Genomic DNA, 15,450 nt, shown 5'->3' on the forward strand with positions numbered 1-15,450 from the left:
TGTGTGTGTGTGTGTGTGTGTGTGTGTGTGTGTGTGTGTGTGTGTGTGTGTGTGTGTGTGTGTGTGTGTGCGTGCGTGTGCGTCTGTGTGGTCCGGATCAGAGAGAATTTAGCTGCAGCTGTCTCTTCTCCTGATGCTCTGGTGGCAGCTCTGGAGGGCCATGATTGCATATATAGAATAGGAAGAATTTGTACATAACGTGATTACACATAAATTAGAATAGACCGAATTTTGTACACAATTATGTCACATTAGTTATTTTGCGGATGTTGTTTCCGTCCTTGACTGATAAGTGTTAAAGGTGCCATGACATGCTATTTTATGGATGCTTTAAAGGTATTTGTGGGCCACTAACACAGTAGCCTATTCAAAGACGTTCCCGAAATTCAGCCGTGGTGCACATGTTACAGCCACTCCGAGCCAGTCGCACATTGAACTTCCCCCAAATGGTGTCTGTAGTGCAAATGAGGAGGAGCGAGGCGGGTCAAGGCATAGGTCAAGGAGGAGGGTGGGGGTGTGGCCCTGAGCAGCTTGCTATGGAAAGCCAAGAAGGCCACAATCCGGCCCTAGAATGGCGCGGTAAAAGTGCAAAACCGCGGTTTTGGAGAATTTATAGCCTTCTTGTAGTGAAGTATTTTTTTAACAGTGTGGAATCTACAGCTGGTCACTTTCACTGGCTAAGCAAAATGAATCCCGAACAGTTGAACCTCTGAATTGATCCTGAAAGCCTATGTCGTAATTCATTTGTATTCCGTTTTTTAGGTCATCTCACTAAAGGTCACTTAAATGTAGCCTATTTAAGCTCACCATGTCCAGTATTCAGAATTCAAAGCATTTATTCACAAATACGTTATATTTTTTTGACAAGCGGAGCCGACAGTCCTGTGCAAATATGCAAATTAGGCATGTGCGCCAAACAGAAGATAGACGCAATGTATAGAACTGATTGTTGTGCATTGTTGTGGATATGTAGGCTGGTTAGTTGTGGTTGTTTGTGGTCTTAGTGAAACAGCCTTGCCTTGGAGTTGGAGAAGTTGGAGTGATTGTGTGAATGTGCGAGAGAGAGCGCACCTGCCGTGGTGATGTTGTGCTTGTTGTGGGCTTATATGTGATCAATTATGTATCTGTCTGATCGTATTAGCTGTAGATGGATGGTTAAATAATGTCACAAGATCGGTCATACTGCAGGCCTCTCATTTGCAAATGCACTGATTGTGTGCCCGTCTCCGATATGCTATATACCTGGCATTTATTCAGTTCATGTTCTTCTGAGTGCGCAAGAACGGTGCCAATTATTGTCGTGTTTGCATTGTAATGCACAACTTTATGCCTGGGTTGTTGTCACGCCAGGGTGTTGTTCTCCGGGGCTAAATAACGTTAAAAACCTTTTCTAAGCTGAAAAAATGGTTACTAACGTGTCGAAATATTTTTTTATTTCTTTGTTATTCAAGCGATAAATACGTTTATTTGTCTATAGAAAATAATCGGAGGTAACTTCCGTCCAGCCACAGTACTTCCGTCACGCCAGGGTGTTCAATCTGTCACGCCCATTGACATAATAAAGGTCACGCCAGGGTGTTGTTCTCCGGGGATGCAGCTGGACCCTACTCGTGTGTATGTGTGTAGCCTACGCAAGGGTTCCCCCTAGCTGCTTCTGAATAAATCACACCTCAAAGTTTCACTTTCGAAACATCACTGCGTGCGTAAGAGGAAATGAATCGTTTACCACCTACATAGACGTCTACTTGAGACTATACGTGCCACATGGTTATCATATTTTGAATTGCAGACGGAACTATTCAAAATGAACCCTTTGGATACACTTGACGACCGCCAACTTCAAGGGTTTTTCAGGCGCAGTAAGACAGAAATGTCTTGCATGGATAAGCCACAATCACTTTTAATGCAACTGCGGGACCACGAGCTCATTCCTGAGGAGAAATATAAGGTGAGACTAAAAGTATCTCGGATCAAAGAGCCATGATGAGTGTGAGCATAGTTACGTATTGTAACTCTAGATTCTATGAGTATAGGCGCAGCCTTTTAAGGCGGTAAAAAAAATTGAAATCCCCGCCCTGCAACAGCGTGGACCTCAATGACGTCCGCGGACCTCAATGACGTCCGCAGCTTGCATATATAGGCGAGCGCAGGAGGACGTACTGCTCCCAATAAACAGCTTTTCTTCAGCTATTTAAAGGACAACGAGGCCGACACTTAAAAGGCTGTGCCTGTACTCATAGAATCTGGAGTTACAATGCGTAACTATTCGTTTGGTTCACGTGACGTCACTGTAGCTTTGCACCGCCATCTTGACGACCGATCCCACCCGCTCTGACCCACTGATTTCAGTGGCAACTCAGCATCAACAACAACACCTACGACCAAAATCAAACAATGAGGATGCACTCTTTTATTGGTAATAAAAGGTAATAAAAGCCTCTCCTGGAACCGTCACCTTATCGTGGTGGAGAGGTTTGCGTGTCCCTGTGAACCTGAGAGCTGTGTTGTCTGGAGCCTTGTGCTCCTGGTAGGGTCTCTCATGGCAGAGTGGTCTCAGGTGAGGGGCCAGACTAAGAATGGTTCAAAAAACTCCAATGAAGAACGGAAAAAGAGGAGATGTGACCCGGCCCGGAGGAAGCCCGGGGCCCCCGTCTGGAGCCAGGCCCAGACGGAGGGCTCGATGGCGAGCGCCTGGTGGCCGGGTTTGCCACGGAGCCCGGTCGGGCACAGCCCGAACAAACTACGTGGCACCCCCCCTCTCTTCATCCCATGGGCCCACCACCTGTGGGAAGACCCGTTGGGGTCGGGTGCGCAGCCACATGGGTGGCAGCGAAGGTCAGGGGTCTCGACGGACCAGACCCGGGCGGCAGAAGCTGGCTCTGGGGACGTGGAACGTCACCTCGCTGTGGGGAAAGGAACCGGAGCTTGTGAGGGAGGTGGAGCGCTATCAGTTAGATCTGGTGGGGCTTACCTCCACGCACAGTCTCAGCTCTGGTACCGTACTCCTGGATAAGGGTTGGACTCTATTCTTCTCCGGAGTTGCCGAGGGCGTGAGGCGCCGGGCGGGTGTGGGGATACTCATAAATCCCCGGCTGAGCGCCGCGGTGTTGGAGTTTACCCCGGTAGACGAGAGGGTCGCCTCCCTGCGCCTAAGGGTTGTAGGGGGGAAAACTCTGACTGTTGTTTGTGCGTATGCACCAAACAGCAGCTCAGAGTACTCGGCCTTCTTGGAGACCCTGAATGGAGTCCTGTATGGGGCTCCAGTAGGGGACTCCGTAGTTCTGCTGGGAGACTTCAACGCCCACGTGGGCAACGATGGAGACACCTGGAGAGGCGTGGTGGGGAGGAACGGCCTCCCTGATCTAAACCCGAGCGGTCGTTTGTTATTGGACTTCTGTGCTAGTCATGGATTATCCATAACAAACACCATGTTCGAACATAAGGGTGCTCATAAGTGTACCTGGTACCAGAGTACCCTAGGCCGAAGATCGATGATCGATTTCGTGATCGTGTCATCTGATCTGAGGCCGCATGTTTTGGACACTCGGGTAAAGAGAGGGGCGGAACTGTCAACCGACCACCATCTGGTTGTGAGTTGGATCAGGGAATGGGGGAAATTTCCGGATAGACCTGGTAAGCCCAAACGAGTAGTGCGGGTGAACTGGGAACGTCTGGAGGAGGCCCCCGTCCTAGGTATCTTCAACTCACACCTCCGGCGGAGCTTTTCTGGCATTCCTGTGGAGGTTGGGGGCATTGAGCCGGAGTGGGCGGTGTTCAAAGCCTCCATTGCTGAAGCTGCGGTGGCTAGCTGTGGCCTCAGGGTCTTAGGCTCCTCAAGGGGCGGTAACCCTCGGACACCGTGGTGGACACCGGTGGTCAGGGAAGCCGTCCGACTGAAGAAGGAGGCCTTCCGGGATATGATATCCTGGAGGACTCCTGACTCGGTTGCAGGGTACCGACAGGCTCGAAGGGCTGCAGCGGCTGCCGTGTCGGAGGCTAAGCAGCGGGTGTGGGAGAAGTTCGGAGAGGCCATGGAGAAGGACTTTCGGTCGGCACCAAAGTGTTTCTGGAAGACTATCCGGCACCTCAGGAGGGGGAAACGGGGAACCATCCAAGCTGTGTACAGTAAGGATGGGACTCTGTTGACCTCAACTGAGGAGGTCGTCGGACGTTGGAAGGAACACTTTGAGGAACTCCTGAATCCGAATAACACGCCCTCTATGTTGGAGGCAGAGCTCGAGGTTGATGGTGTTTCGTCGTCAATTTCCCTGGTGGAGGTCACTGAGGTAGTCAAACATCTCCGCAGTGGCAAAGCCCCAGGGATTGATGAGATCCAGCCAGAAATGCTAAAGGCTCTGGGTGTTGAGGGGCTGTCATGGTTGACACGCCTATTCAACATCGCGTGGGAGTCGGGTACAGTGCCAAAGGAGTGGCAAACCGGGGTGGTGGTTCCCCTGTTCAAAAAGGGGGACCAGAGAGTGTGTACCAATTACCGGGGTATCACACTTCTCAGCCTCCCTGGTAAAGTCTACTCCAAGGTGCTGGAAAGGAGGGTTCGGCCGATCGTCGAACCTCAGATTGAAGAGGAACAATGCGGTTTTCGCCCCGGACGTGGAACTACGGACCAGCTCTTCACTCTCGCAAGGATCCTGGAGGGGGCCTGGGAGTATGCCCATCCGGTCTACATGTGTTTTGTGGATCTGGAGAAGGCGTATGACCGGGTCCCCCGGGAGAAACTGTGGGAGGTGCTGCGGGAGTATGGGGTAAGGGGGTCTATCCTCAGGGCCATCCAATCTTTGTACTCCCAAAGCGAGAGCTGTGTTCGTGTTCTCGGCAGCCAGTCAGTTTCGTTCTCAGTGGGTGTTGGTCTCCGCCAGGGCTGCGCCTTGTCACCAATCCTGTTTGTGATATACATGGACAGGATATCGAGGCGTAGTCGTGGTGGGGAGGGGTTGCAGTTCGGTGGTCTGAGGATCTCGTCACTGCTTTTTGCAGATGATGTGGTCCTCATTGGATCATCGGCCTGTGACCTTCAGCACTCACTGGATCGGCTGGCGGCCGAGTGTGAAGCGGCTGGGATGAGGATCAGCACCGCTAAATCTGAGGCCATGACTCTTAGCAGGAAACCGGTGGATTGCTTACTCCGGGTAGGAAATGAGTCCTTAGCCCAAGTGAAGGAGTTCAAGTACCTCGGGGTCTTGTTCGCGAGTGAGGGTACTATGGAGCGTGAGATTGGCCGGAGAATCGGAGCAGCGGGGGCGGTATTGCGTTCGCTTTACCGCACCGTTGTAACGAAAAGAGAGCTGAGCCGCAAGGCAAAGCTCTCGATCTACCGGTCGATCTTCGTTCCTATTCTCACCTATGGTCATGAGGGCTGGGTGATGACCGAAAGGACGAGATCGCGGGTACAAGCGGCCGAGATGAGTTTTCTCAGAAGGGTGGCTGGCGTCTCCCTTAGGGATAGGGTGAGAAGCTCAGCCATCCGTGAGGAACTCGGATTAGAGCCGCTGCTCCTTTACTTAGAAAGGAGTCAGCTGAGGTGGTTCGGGCATCTGGTAAGGATGCCCACTGGGCGCCTTCCTTGGGAGGTGTTTCAGGCACGTCCAGTGGGGAGGAGACCTCGGGGAAGACCCAGGACTAGGTGGAGAGATTATATCTCAACACTGGCCAGGGAACGCCTCGGGATCCCCCCGTCAGAGCTGGTCAATGTGGCCCGGGAAAGGGAAGTCTGGGGCCCCCTGCTTGAGCTGCTCCCCCCGCGACCCGACCCCGGATAAGCGGATGACGATGAGGAGGAGGATGAGGTAATAAAAGGTTCTGAAAGATGGCATATCCATGTAGCTTACTAATGAATAAAATGCATACAAAAAACGTTGACATATGACCCACTATGTTCTGCTCCATATTCATCCGGTTCATCTACGTCACGTTTTCTGGAAAGCCGCCATTTGCACGACCGATCTTGCCAGGTATGGCCGCCCACACCATCTGAATGTTAGAGAGAGACAGAGGCTGTTTCCCAAAGTGAAGGCTGCAGCCTTGCTAGGACGCGTCCTTGCTAGTCGCGTCCTATGGAGATGAGACTAGAGTGCTAGCTCGAGTGCTTCCTAGCGTTTGTAACGTCGGACTTTGGGAACGACTTGGTAGTGTGGAAGCGCATCCGCTTCCGCTTTTTAATACTGCGTGTCCGCTTGTAAACACATGTGCGCTTATGAATAAAACATGGCAGCAATCAAGCTGATCGATATTTATTTGACCACAACGCATTAGAATACAAACAGTTTAGAAATAAGCTGAAATCTACCAGTTCAATAGCTTTGTGCAATACCTGTTGGATAAAGAATGTAACTAATATAAATAAAGTTTTCACGTTATAAATTCTAATCGGAATTGATTGAAAATGAATACATTCTTTTATTCTTTATCTTTGCATACCGGTATTTGTTTATGTCCATTTTATATATGTGCGGATGGAAGCATATTCAATGTGTTTCAGTGTCATGGCAATCATGGAAATAATATGTTAAATATGCAAATAATGTGTGAGATCTGCAGTGATGGGCTTGTGTCACACTTCCACATTGTGCTTTGAACTCAGTAGTCGATTATATATTTGACTTCACTTTCGAAACATCACTGCGTAAGAGGAAATGAATCGTTTACCACCAGTTGTGTTTCAGTCCGTAAGCAATTGAACTGGATTTTCCGTCATATTTTCGCAGGTTGCTTGTGGTTGTGAGTTTGTAAGTACATAGCCTACGTAGACGTCTACTTGAGACTATACGTGTCACATGGTTATCATATTTGTAACTACAGACGGAATTGCAGACGGAACTATTCAAAATGAACCCTTTGGATACACTTGACGACCGCCAACTTCAAGGATTTTTCAGGCGCAGTAAGACAGAAATGTCTCGCATGGATAAACCACAATCATTCTTAAAGCAACTGCGGGACCACGAGCTCATTCCTGAGGAGAAATATAAGGTGAGACTAAAAGTATCTCGGATCAAAGAGTCATGAGTGTGAGCATAGTTACGTATTGTAACTCTAGATTCTATAGGCGCAGCCTTTTAAGGCGGTAAAAAAAATTGAAATCCCCGCCCTGCAACAGCGTGGACCTCAATGACGTCCGCGGACCTCAATGACGTCCGCAGCTTGCATATATAGGCGAGCGCAGGAGGACGTACTGCTCCCAATAAACAGCTTTTCTTCAGCTATTTAAAGGACAACGAGGCCGACACTTAAAAGGCTGTGCCTATACTCATAGAATCTGGAGTTACAATGCGTAACTATTCGTTTGGTTCACGTGACGTCACTGTAGCTTTGCACCGCCATCTTGACGACCGATCCCACCCACTCTGACCCACTGATTTCAGTGGCAACTCAGCATCAACAACAACACCTACGACCAAAATCAAACAATGAGGATGCACTCTTTTATTGGTAATAAAAAGTAATAAAAGGTTCTGAAAGATGGCATATCCATTTAGCTTACTAATGAATAAAATGCATACAAAAAACGTTGACATATGACCCACTATGTTCTGCTCCATATTCATCCGGTTCATCTACGTCACGTTTTCTGGAAAGCCTCCATTTGCACGACCGATCTTGCCAAGTATGGCCGCCCACACCATCTGAATGTTAGAGAGAGACAGAGATATTATCGATTTTAGGCTCCGATCCTTATTTGTTATCCCCAGTTCTTTTTTTGTCCATTAGTATGCTTGCCTCAAATCAATCTTCATGACATATATATTTATTTAGTCCACAACCCACCGCTGTGAAGTTAGTCTTAGGTTGGATATTCGCCGGATATTCAGTCCTGGGCCCCGTTTCCCGAAAGCAGCTTCTGTCGAGCCACGAGGGGTAGTAGCGGGCTAGTCGTCATTAGCAACATAGCCTCTTTAGCAAACCAGCTTGAAAACACAACTTTACATTGAATTTCACGCAAAGCAAGTGTAGCAGGGTTAATGCTTCCCACTTGCCATTGCCAGCGAGATCCTTGCGCTGGCTGTGGTAGTGGGAGCCTTGGTTGGAGTGCTAGAGCTCCCCCTAGCGGAATGCGGGGGTTGTATTGTACGTTGCTGCCTCCTCTCCTCAGTCTATGTATACCCCGGCTGGGAGAGGTAGGTAGTCAGAGCAGTTAAATATGAATCCACACTTTGGCGATGTATTACGGGAGTCTAATTGTACATAATACTGTATTAATACTTGGTTGCTTGTACATATATATATTGTGTTCCTTGGAATCGGTTATTACATTTAAATGGACTTTAGGCTTAGGATCGCTAGCTTGGCTACCATGTGCTTTGGTCGTAGCTACTTAGCTAGCGTGGACTTCGCCAAGAATGTGTAGGCTACTTCAGCTTGTCTTTCTCCCATGTTAGGCTGCCATTGTGAGGGTTCTCAACGAGCATTTCCCCATGTTAAATATTCCACCAGGTATGTCACCAAACGCCCATTCAAATATTAATTTGTTTAATGTGATATTTATTTCCATGTAAATGGCTAGTCTATGTATACCCCGGCTGGGAGAGGCTGCCATTGTGAGGGTTCTCAACGAGCATTTCCCCATGTTAAATATTCCACCAGAATAAACGGCTGGCTGCCAATGGTTCCATCGTGGTCTCAATCACACAACGCAACGAGAGAGTACGCAACCGCTACACAAGACCATAAATTGGTGACCGGATTAAAGCAGCAATGAAATCAAGTGTGTAAGAGGATTTAAAATCGACATTACAACCCCCAACGTGGTACAAATACAAAGAAAATACAGCTCAATCTCCATTGACTATGGGCGCAGCCATCTTCTTTGCGAGTTGTACAGCTCTGCTCGCTCTACTTTGAAAGCGACGAGATACTACGACCGAAAGGGGGCGTGCCTCAGTGAAATGCCGCAAGAAAGCTGGGAGATTTGCGACTTTACCACTTCGTACATCCAAATGGATAGCAGCATAAGAGAAGCAAAGCAGGTGAAATCATCTGAAGGATAACGAGATTCTAACATTTGCGAATAAAGTGTACAATGGAAACATTGGAAACGGAGGACATTGTTCATGTTTAATTACACAAAGTAGGGCTGGGCGATATGGCTGAAACCTGTATCACAATATAAGTGTTTCATATCGGTCGATATCGATAATTATTGATAATTTGTATGACCTACCGTAATTTTCGGTATAAGCCGCGCCTTTTTTTTCCCATTTTACGATCTTCCGGCTTATATAACGGTGCGGCTAATATTTGAATTTTATAGCTAACGGCCACTAGGGGACCTCCTAAATCTATGGATTTTACAGGTTACCGTCCAACAACTTTAACTCTATGGGCTCTATGACCAGTCCGCGCCCTCCGACCATTAAGCGGCGGGCTCCAGCGCAGCTTATATATATACACATCATTCAATTTAGCTGCTGCGGTTTATACTCCGGTGTGCCTTATAATGCGGAAAATACGGTATTTAAAATCAGGACCAGGAGAAAAACATACAATTTTATTTTATTATTATTTTTATTTTAATCTTAACCTTACTCTGGTTGTAGGCAGACAATGGAAATGAATGTAAACAACACAGCTATGGAAAACACTCAAATAAATACCATCACAATGAAAACTTAACAATTATCAATAACAAAGTGCTTAACAAAAATAAAGTGTTACAAAAACAAGTGTAAAATGTAAACATATAGAAACCTGAGACCCGAGAAGAACTAGCTATATATATTTTTTACTGCAAGTTTAGTGCAAAAAAGTTCACCCTCTGGTGAATAACTTTTTTTTTAAATATATGCTGTGTTTAGTAAACAAAGAAGAACTTCAAGAAAAACTGAGGTAGACTTAACCTTAACATCTGAACTAACATCTGAACTAACATCGGAACTAACATCTGAACTAACATCGGAACTAACATCTGAACTAACGTCTGAACTAACATCTGAACTACTAATATCACTCAAGGTTTTGTGCTAGGAACACCAGCTGGTTGACCTTCTCTGGTTTTAAAGCTGACCTGGTGCATGTAACAATGTTACCCCCAGTACTAAAAATTATTTCTGAGGGACTACTGGTGGCTGGGATGCATAAGTACTTTTTTGCCAGCTGAGACAATCTTGGGAAGTTGTGTCCATGGATCCTCCACCAGTCCAGGGGTTCAGACTCACTGTCTGCCTCAGGGCACATCAGGTACCTTTCTAGCTCACTCTCCACTTTTTGTTCTTCAGTGAGAGGCAAGTCATCTTCATCTTGACTCTGCTTTTTGAAGAAGCTCCCCAATGACTTGCGTTGCTTCTTCACTCCCAGTGGTAGAGGTGGTTCAGTGGCAGCCGCAGCTCCTCCTTCTGCACCTTGGTCTGCTGCTCCCTCAGAAGCCCCTGCCTGTGACTGGCCTTCATTCAATGCCTCAGACACTGCTCTAATTTTAATGGCCCTTACCTTCTCTGGTCTAATGTATTGGACTTTAAACCTGGGGTCCATCAAGGTAGCCATGTCAAGGAGATCGTCTGTGTCAGGGCCAGCATACTTCTCATCAAGATAGGTCATTATTTTTGTTTTCATCTCTTTTGTGAGCTGAGTGTCTTCCTCGTTTAATTTAAGCAAATTGGTGCGGAACAGGTGGAGCACAGGCTTCACGTAAGACACTGTCACATATGACTCCCCAGAAAGGGAGTCTGTGAACTCCAGGAGAGGAGTTAAGGCCGCATTCATGGACTCAAGGACCTCAATGTCCTGCCACGTTGGGATCAGGTGCCTGTTGTTTTTGTCAGCAGACAGAACGTCAATGATGGCCTTTTGTTGCTCTAGGACCCTTGCCACCATCTTTTGTCTTGAGCCCCACCTGGTTAGTGACTCTGTGATCAGCTGGTGTGTGGGAAGATTGAGACGTTGCTGTGCTTTGGAGAGCGCACTCTTTTTCTTCCATGAGTAAGAAAAGGCAGAGACCACTTTCTTGCAAACACCTACAGCCCTGTCCACTCTTTTGTCCTTTCCTGCGGCACCTGCAGAAAAAGAATGACAGCGTATATTACAGATAATAGATGAGGTTGAATCAGTCAGTAATTCAGTGTAAAGCTGCTTTCATGGATAATAATAAAAACTATATATTAATAATTATATCATCTTAAGAATAATTATATCATCTTAATGTATTGGCTAATAAAATCAATACATGAACCAACAGTTGTTAGTTGTTTGTTTACGTTCGCTGTTCAGCGCTGCGCCAATCAACAGTGACTGGCTTGCTGCCGAGCGTGAGCGTCTTGGGAATACCCGGTCAATATAATGGATATAATATGGGCACATAAGACAATCGATATTCGGTATTTGTTATGGATTTATTGTACAAATTCCCTGAAAAGATGCACGTTCCATGATGAATTGAAAAGCTCCCGTAAGGGCTGAGATGGCAGAGGACAGCTGATATGGAACGGAACAATAGCTGTTCGCTTTCACGGGGAAAAACTAAGGAACTTCAACCTACTTAGGCCTACTTATTACGTTCAAAAGCTATTCAATCTTCAACAAAATATGCAGATACTGTCAAAATCGGTTCCAGGGAGTATATAGGGATTATTAATGTTTTTTTCTGGAACGAGTATTCGAATATTCGCTTGAGTATTCGAAGCCTGAAAAATGGCATTCGGGCCAGCCCTAATGGTAATTAAACATATGGCATAAAAAACCTGCGGTTTATAGTCCAGTGAGGCTTTTATATGTACACATCATGCAATTTAGCTGCTGCGACTTATACTCCATCCGGTGCGCCTTATAGTGCTGAAAATACGGTACTCATCAATAGCTGAGTGCAAACGATGGCCAAAACACTGTAGCCGGGTCCAGTCGTTCAGTGAAGTTGCTTTCACTACATTTGCCCCACTGTCTGTGGTGATGCACACCATTTTTTCGATTATATATTTGACTTCACTTTCGAAACATCACTGCGTAAGAGGAAATGAATCGTTTACCACCAGTTGTGTTTCAGTCCGTAAGCAATTGAACTGGATTTTCCGTCATATTTTCGCAGGTTGCTTGTGGTTGTGAGTTTGTAAGTACATAGCCTACGTAGACGTCTACTTGAGACTATACGTGTCACATGGTTATCATATTTGTAACTACAGATGGAATTGCAGACGGAACTATTCAAAATGAACCCTTTGGATACACTTGACGACCGCCAACTTCAAGGATTTTTCAGGCGCAGTAAGACCGAAATGTCTTGCATGGATAAACCACAATCATTCTTAAAGCAACTGCGGGACCACAAGCTCATTCTTGAGGTGAAATTTCAGGTGAGACTAAAAGTATCTCGGATCAAAGAGTCATGAGTGTGAGCATAGTTACGTATTGTAACTCTAGATTCTATAGGCGCAGCCTTTTAAGGCGGTAAAAAAAATTGAAATCCCCGCCCTGCAACAGCGTGGACCTCAATGACGTCCGCGGACCTCAATGACGTCCGCAGCTTGCATATATAGGCGAGCGCAGGCGGACGTTCTGCTCCCAATAAACAGCTTTTCTTCAGCTATTTAAAGGACAACGAGGCCGACACTTAAAAGGCTGTGCCTATACTCATAGAATCTGGAGTTACAATGCGTAACTATTCGTTTGGTTCACGTGACGTCAGTGTAGCTTTGCACCGCCATCTTGACGACCGATCCCACCCACTCTGACTCACTGATTTCAGTGGCAACTCAGCATCAACAACAACACCTACGACCAAAATCAAACAATGAGGATGCACTCTTTTATTGGTAATAAAAGGTAATAAAAGGTTCTGAAAGATGGCATATCCATGTAGCTTACTAATGAATAAAATGCATACAAAAAACGTTGACATATGACCCACTATGTTCTGCTCCATATTCATCCGGTTCATCTACGTCACGTTTTCTGGAAAGCCGCCATTTGCACGACCGATCTTGCCAGGGCTGTTTCCCAATGTCAAGGAAGCATGCTCAACGGCCGCCCTTTTAAGGACGCTACGTCATCGAACGCCGACAAGCACTGTTCCAATGTTGAGGACACTCGAAATACGCCCCCTTTTCGGGTCCTTCGTTTTTGAGAATTCCGAGATTTTTCAAGGATGCATCGCTGCATCCTAGACGAGCCAAAACTACCCACAATCCTCTGCGTTCACTGGGCGGGTTCTTGACAATGGCAGAGAAGTACACGTTCAAACGAAGTGAAGTTATATTAGTTTTCAGAAATATTTTGTGCCGTATTGCTTTTTATAGATTCATCATGTTAATGCAAATAATCAAGCCTAAAGGCCTGTGCCACTTTTCAAACGTTTTTGCAACTTAATGATACGTTGCTATATTTTGCATGGACGTAGCTGGTGTTAAACACCACTGTCACCAATGTCAATTTACTCGCTCACAAGATTACATTATTTATGTATACCTATTTATGTTTTACGTTTTTTTTAGGGTCAGCCCAGCAAACGGAGGCTTTTGTGCGCCTTAGGGTGGCGCACAAACATTTGTTTGCCGGTGGAAGGGATAGTGCCACTATCCAATGTTGTAAAATTAATGCACAACCGATCATTTGCAATGTTTTTAATTTTTAATGAACGTATATAATTGTATTTGATATGATATACTTATGTGTTCAAAGCACTGGTAGATTGTAGGCATATATGAATGAATGAATCAGATCATGTATCCAAATAAATACACGTTTATCATCTCTTTCTTTGTTTTTTCCCCCCCTGCATAAATGTAATCAACCGTACTGTAAATGTGATGCATGAATTAAGTTCTCAGACAATTTCACTTAGTTTTATAAAAATTGAATGGATTTTCCTTTTTATAAAGACAATTCGATCAACCACAACAAAGCTTTTGTGACTTCCCCAAAGAGGCTCCAGTTGAAGGAGACATGACCACATTCATAACAGACAAAAGTCAAATAAATATCGATCAGCTTGATTGCTGCCATGTTTTATTCATAAGCGCACATGTGTTTACAAGCGGACACGCAGTATTAAAAAGCGGAAGCGGATGCGCTTCCACACTACCAAGTCGTTCCCAAAGTCCGACGTTACAAACGCTAGGAAGCACTCGAGCTAGCACTCTAGTCTCATCTCCATAGGACGCGACTAGCAAGGACGCGTCCTAGCAAGGCTGCAGCCTTCACTTTGGGAAACAGCCCAGGTATGGCCGCCCACACCATCTGAATGTTAGAGAGAGACAGAGGCTGTTTCCCAAAGTGAAGGCTGCAGCCTTGCTAGGACGCGTCCTTGCTAGTCGCGTCCTATGGAGATGAGACTAGAGTGCTAGCTCGAGTGCTTCCTAGCGTTTGTAACGTCGGACTTTGGGAACGACTTGGTAGTGTGGAAGCGCATCCGCTTCCGCTTTTTAATACTGCGTGTCCGCTTGTAAACACATGTGCGCTTATGAATAAAACATGGCAGCAATCAAGCTGATCGATATTTATTTGACCACAACGCATTAGAATACAAACAGTTTAGAAATAAGCTGAAATCTACCAGTTCAATAGCTTTGTGCAATACCTGTTGGATAAAGAATGTAACTAATATAAATAAAGTTTTCACGTTATAAATTCTAATCGGAATTGATTGAAAATGAATACATTCTTTTATTCTTTATCTTTGCATACCGGTATTTGTTTATGTCCATTTTATATATGTGCGGATGGAAGCATATTCAATGTGTTTCAGTGTCATGGCAATCATGGAAATAATATGTTAAATATGCAAATAATGTGTGAGATCTGCAGTGATGGGCTTGTGTCACACTTCCACATTGTGCTTTGAACTCAGTAGTCGATTATATATTTGACTTCACTTTCGAAACATCACTGCGTAAGAGGAAATGAATCGTTTACCACCAGTTGTGTTTCAGTCCGTAAGCAATTGAACTGGATTTTCCGTCATATTTTCGCAGGTTGCTTGTGGTTGTGAGTTTGTAAGTACATAGCCTACGTAGACGTCTACTTGAGACTATACGTGTCACATGGTTATCATATTTGTAACTACAGACGGAATTGCAGACGGAACTATTCAAAATGAACCCTTTGGATACACTTGACGACCGCCAACTTCAAGGATTTTTCAGGCGCAGTAAGACCGAAATGTCTTGCATGGATAAACCACAATCATTCTTAAAGCAACTGCGGGACCACAAGCTCATTCTTGAGGAGAAATTTCAGGTGAGACTAAAAGTATCTCGGATCAAAGAGTCATGAGTGTGAGCATAGTTACGTATTGTAACTCTAGATTCTATGAGTATAGGCGCAGCCTTTTAAGGCGGTAAAAAAAATTGAAATCCCCGCCCTGCAACAGCGTGGACCTCAATGACGTCCGCGGACCTCAATGACGTCCGCAGCTTGCATATATAGGCGAGCGCAGGAGGACGTACTGCTCCCAATAAACAGCTTTTCTTCAGCTATTTAAAGGACAACGAGGCCGACACTTAAAAGGCTGTG

General features: G+C 45.8%; 1 protein-coding gene across 1 annotated transcript in view; it reads left to right on the forward strand.

Annotated features, from left to right (window-relative positions):
• The first annotated feature begins 6,620 nt into the window (after window positions 1-6,620).
• Window positions 6,621-15,450, forward strand: part of LOC130373217 (nuclear body protein SP140-like protein) — a 37,993-nt gene continuing 29,163 nt past the window's right edge. The window contains exon 1 of the mRNA XM_056579572.1: window positions 6,621-6,987. Within this exon, the coding sequence (XP_056435547.1) occupies window positions 6,844-6,987 (144 nt within the window). The 5' untranslated portion in view covers window positions 6,621-6,843. The remainder of the gene's footprint in view (window positions 6,988-15,450) is intronic.

This window comes from Gadus chalcogrammus, chromosome 2 (genome assembly GCF_026213295.1).
Source record: "Gadus chalcogrammus isolate NIFS_2021 chromosome 2, NIFS_Gcha_1.0, whole genome shotgun sequence".
NCBI classification, from domain to species: Eukaryota; Metazoa; Chordata; class Actinopteri; order Gadiformes; family Gadidae; genus Gadus; species Gadus chalcogrammus.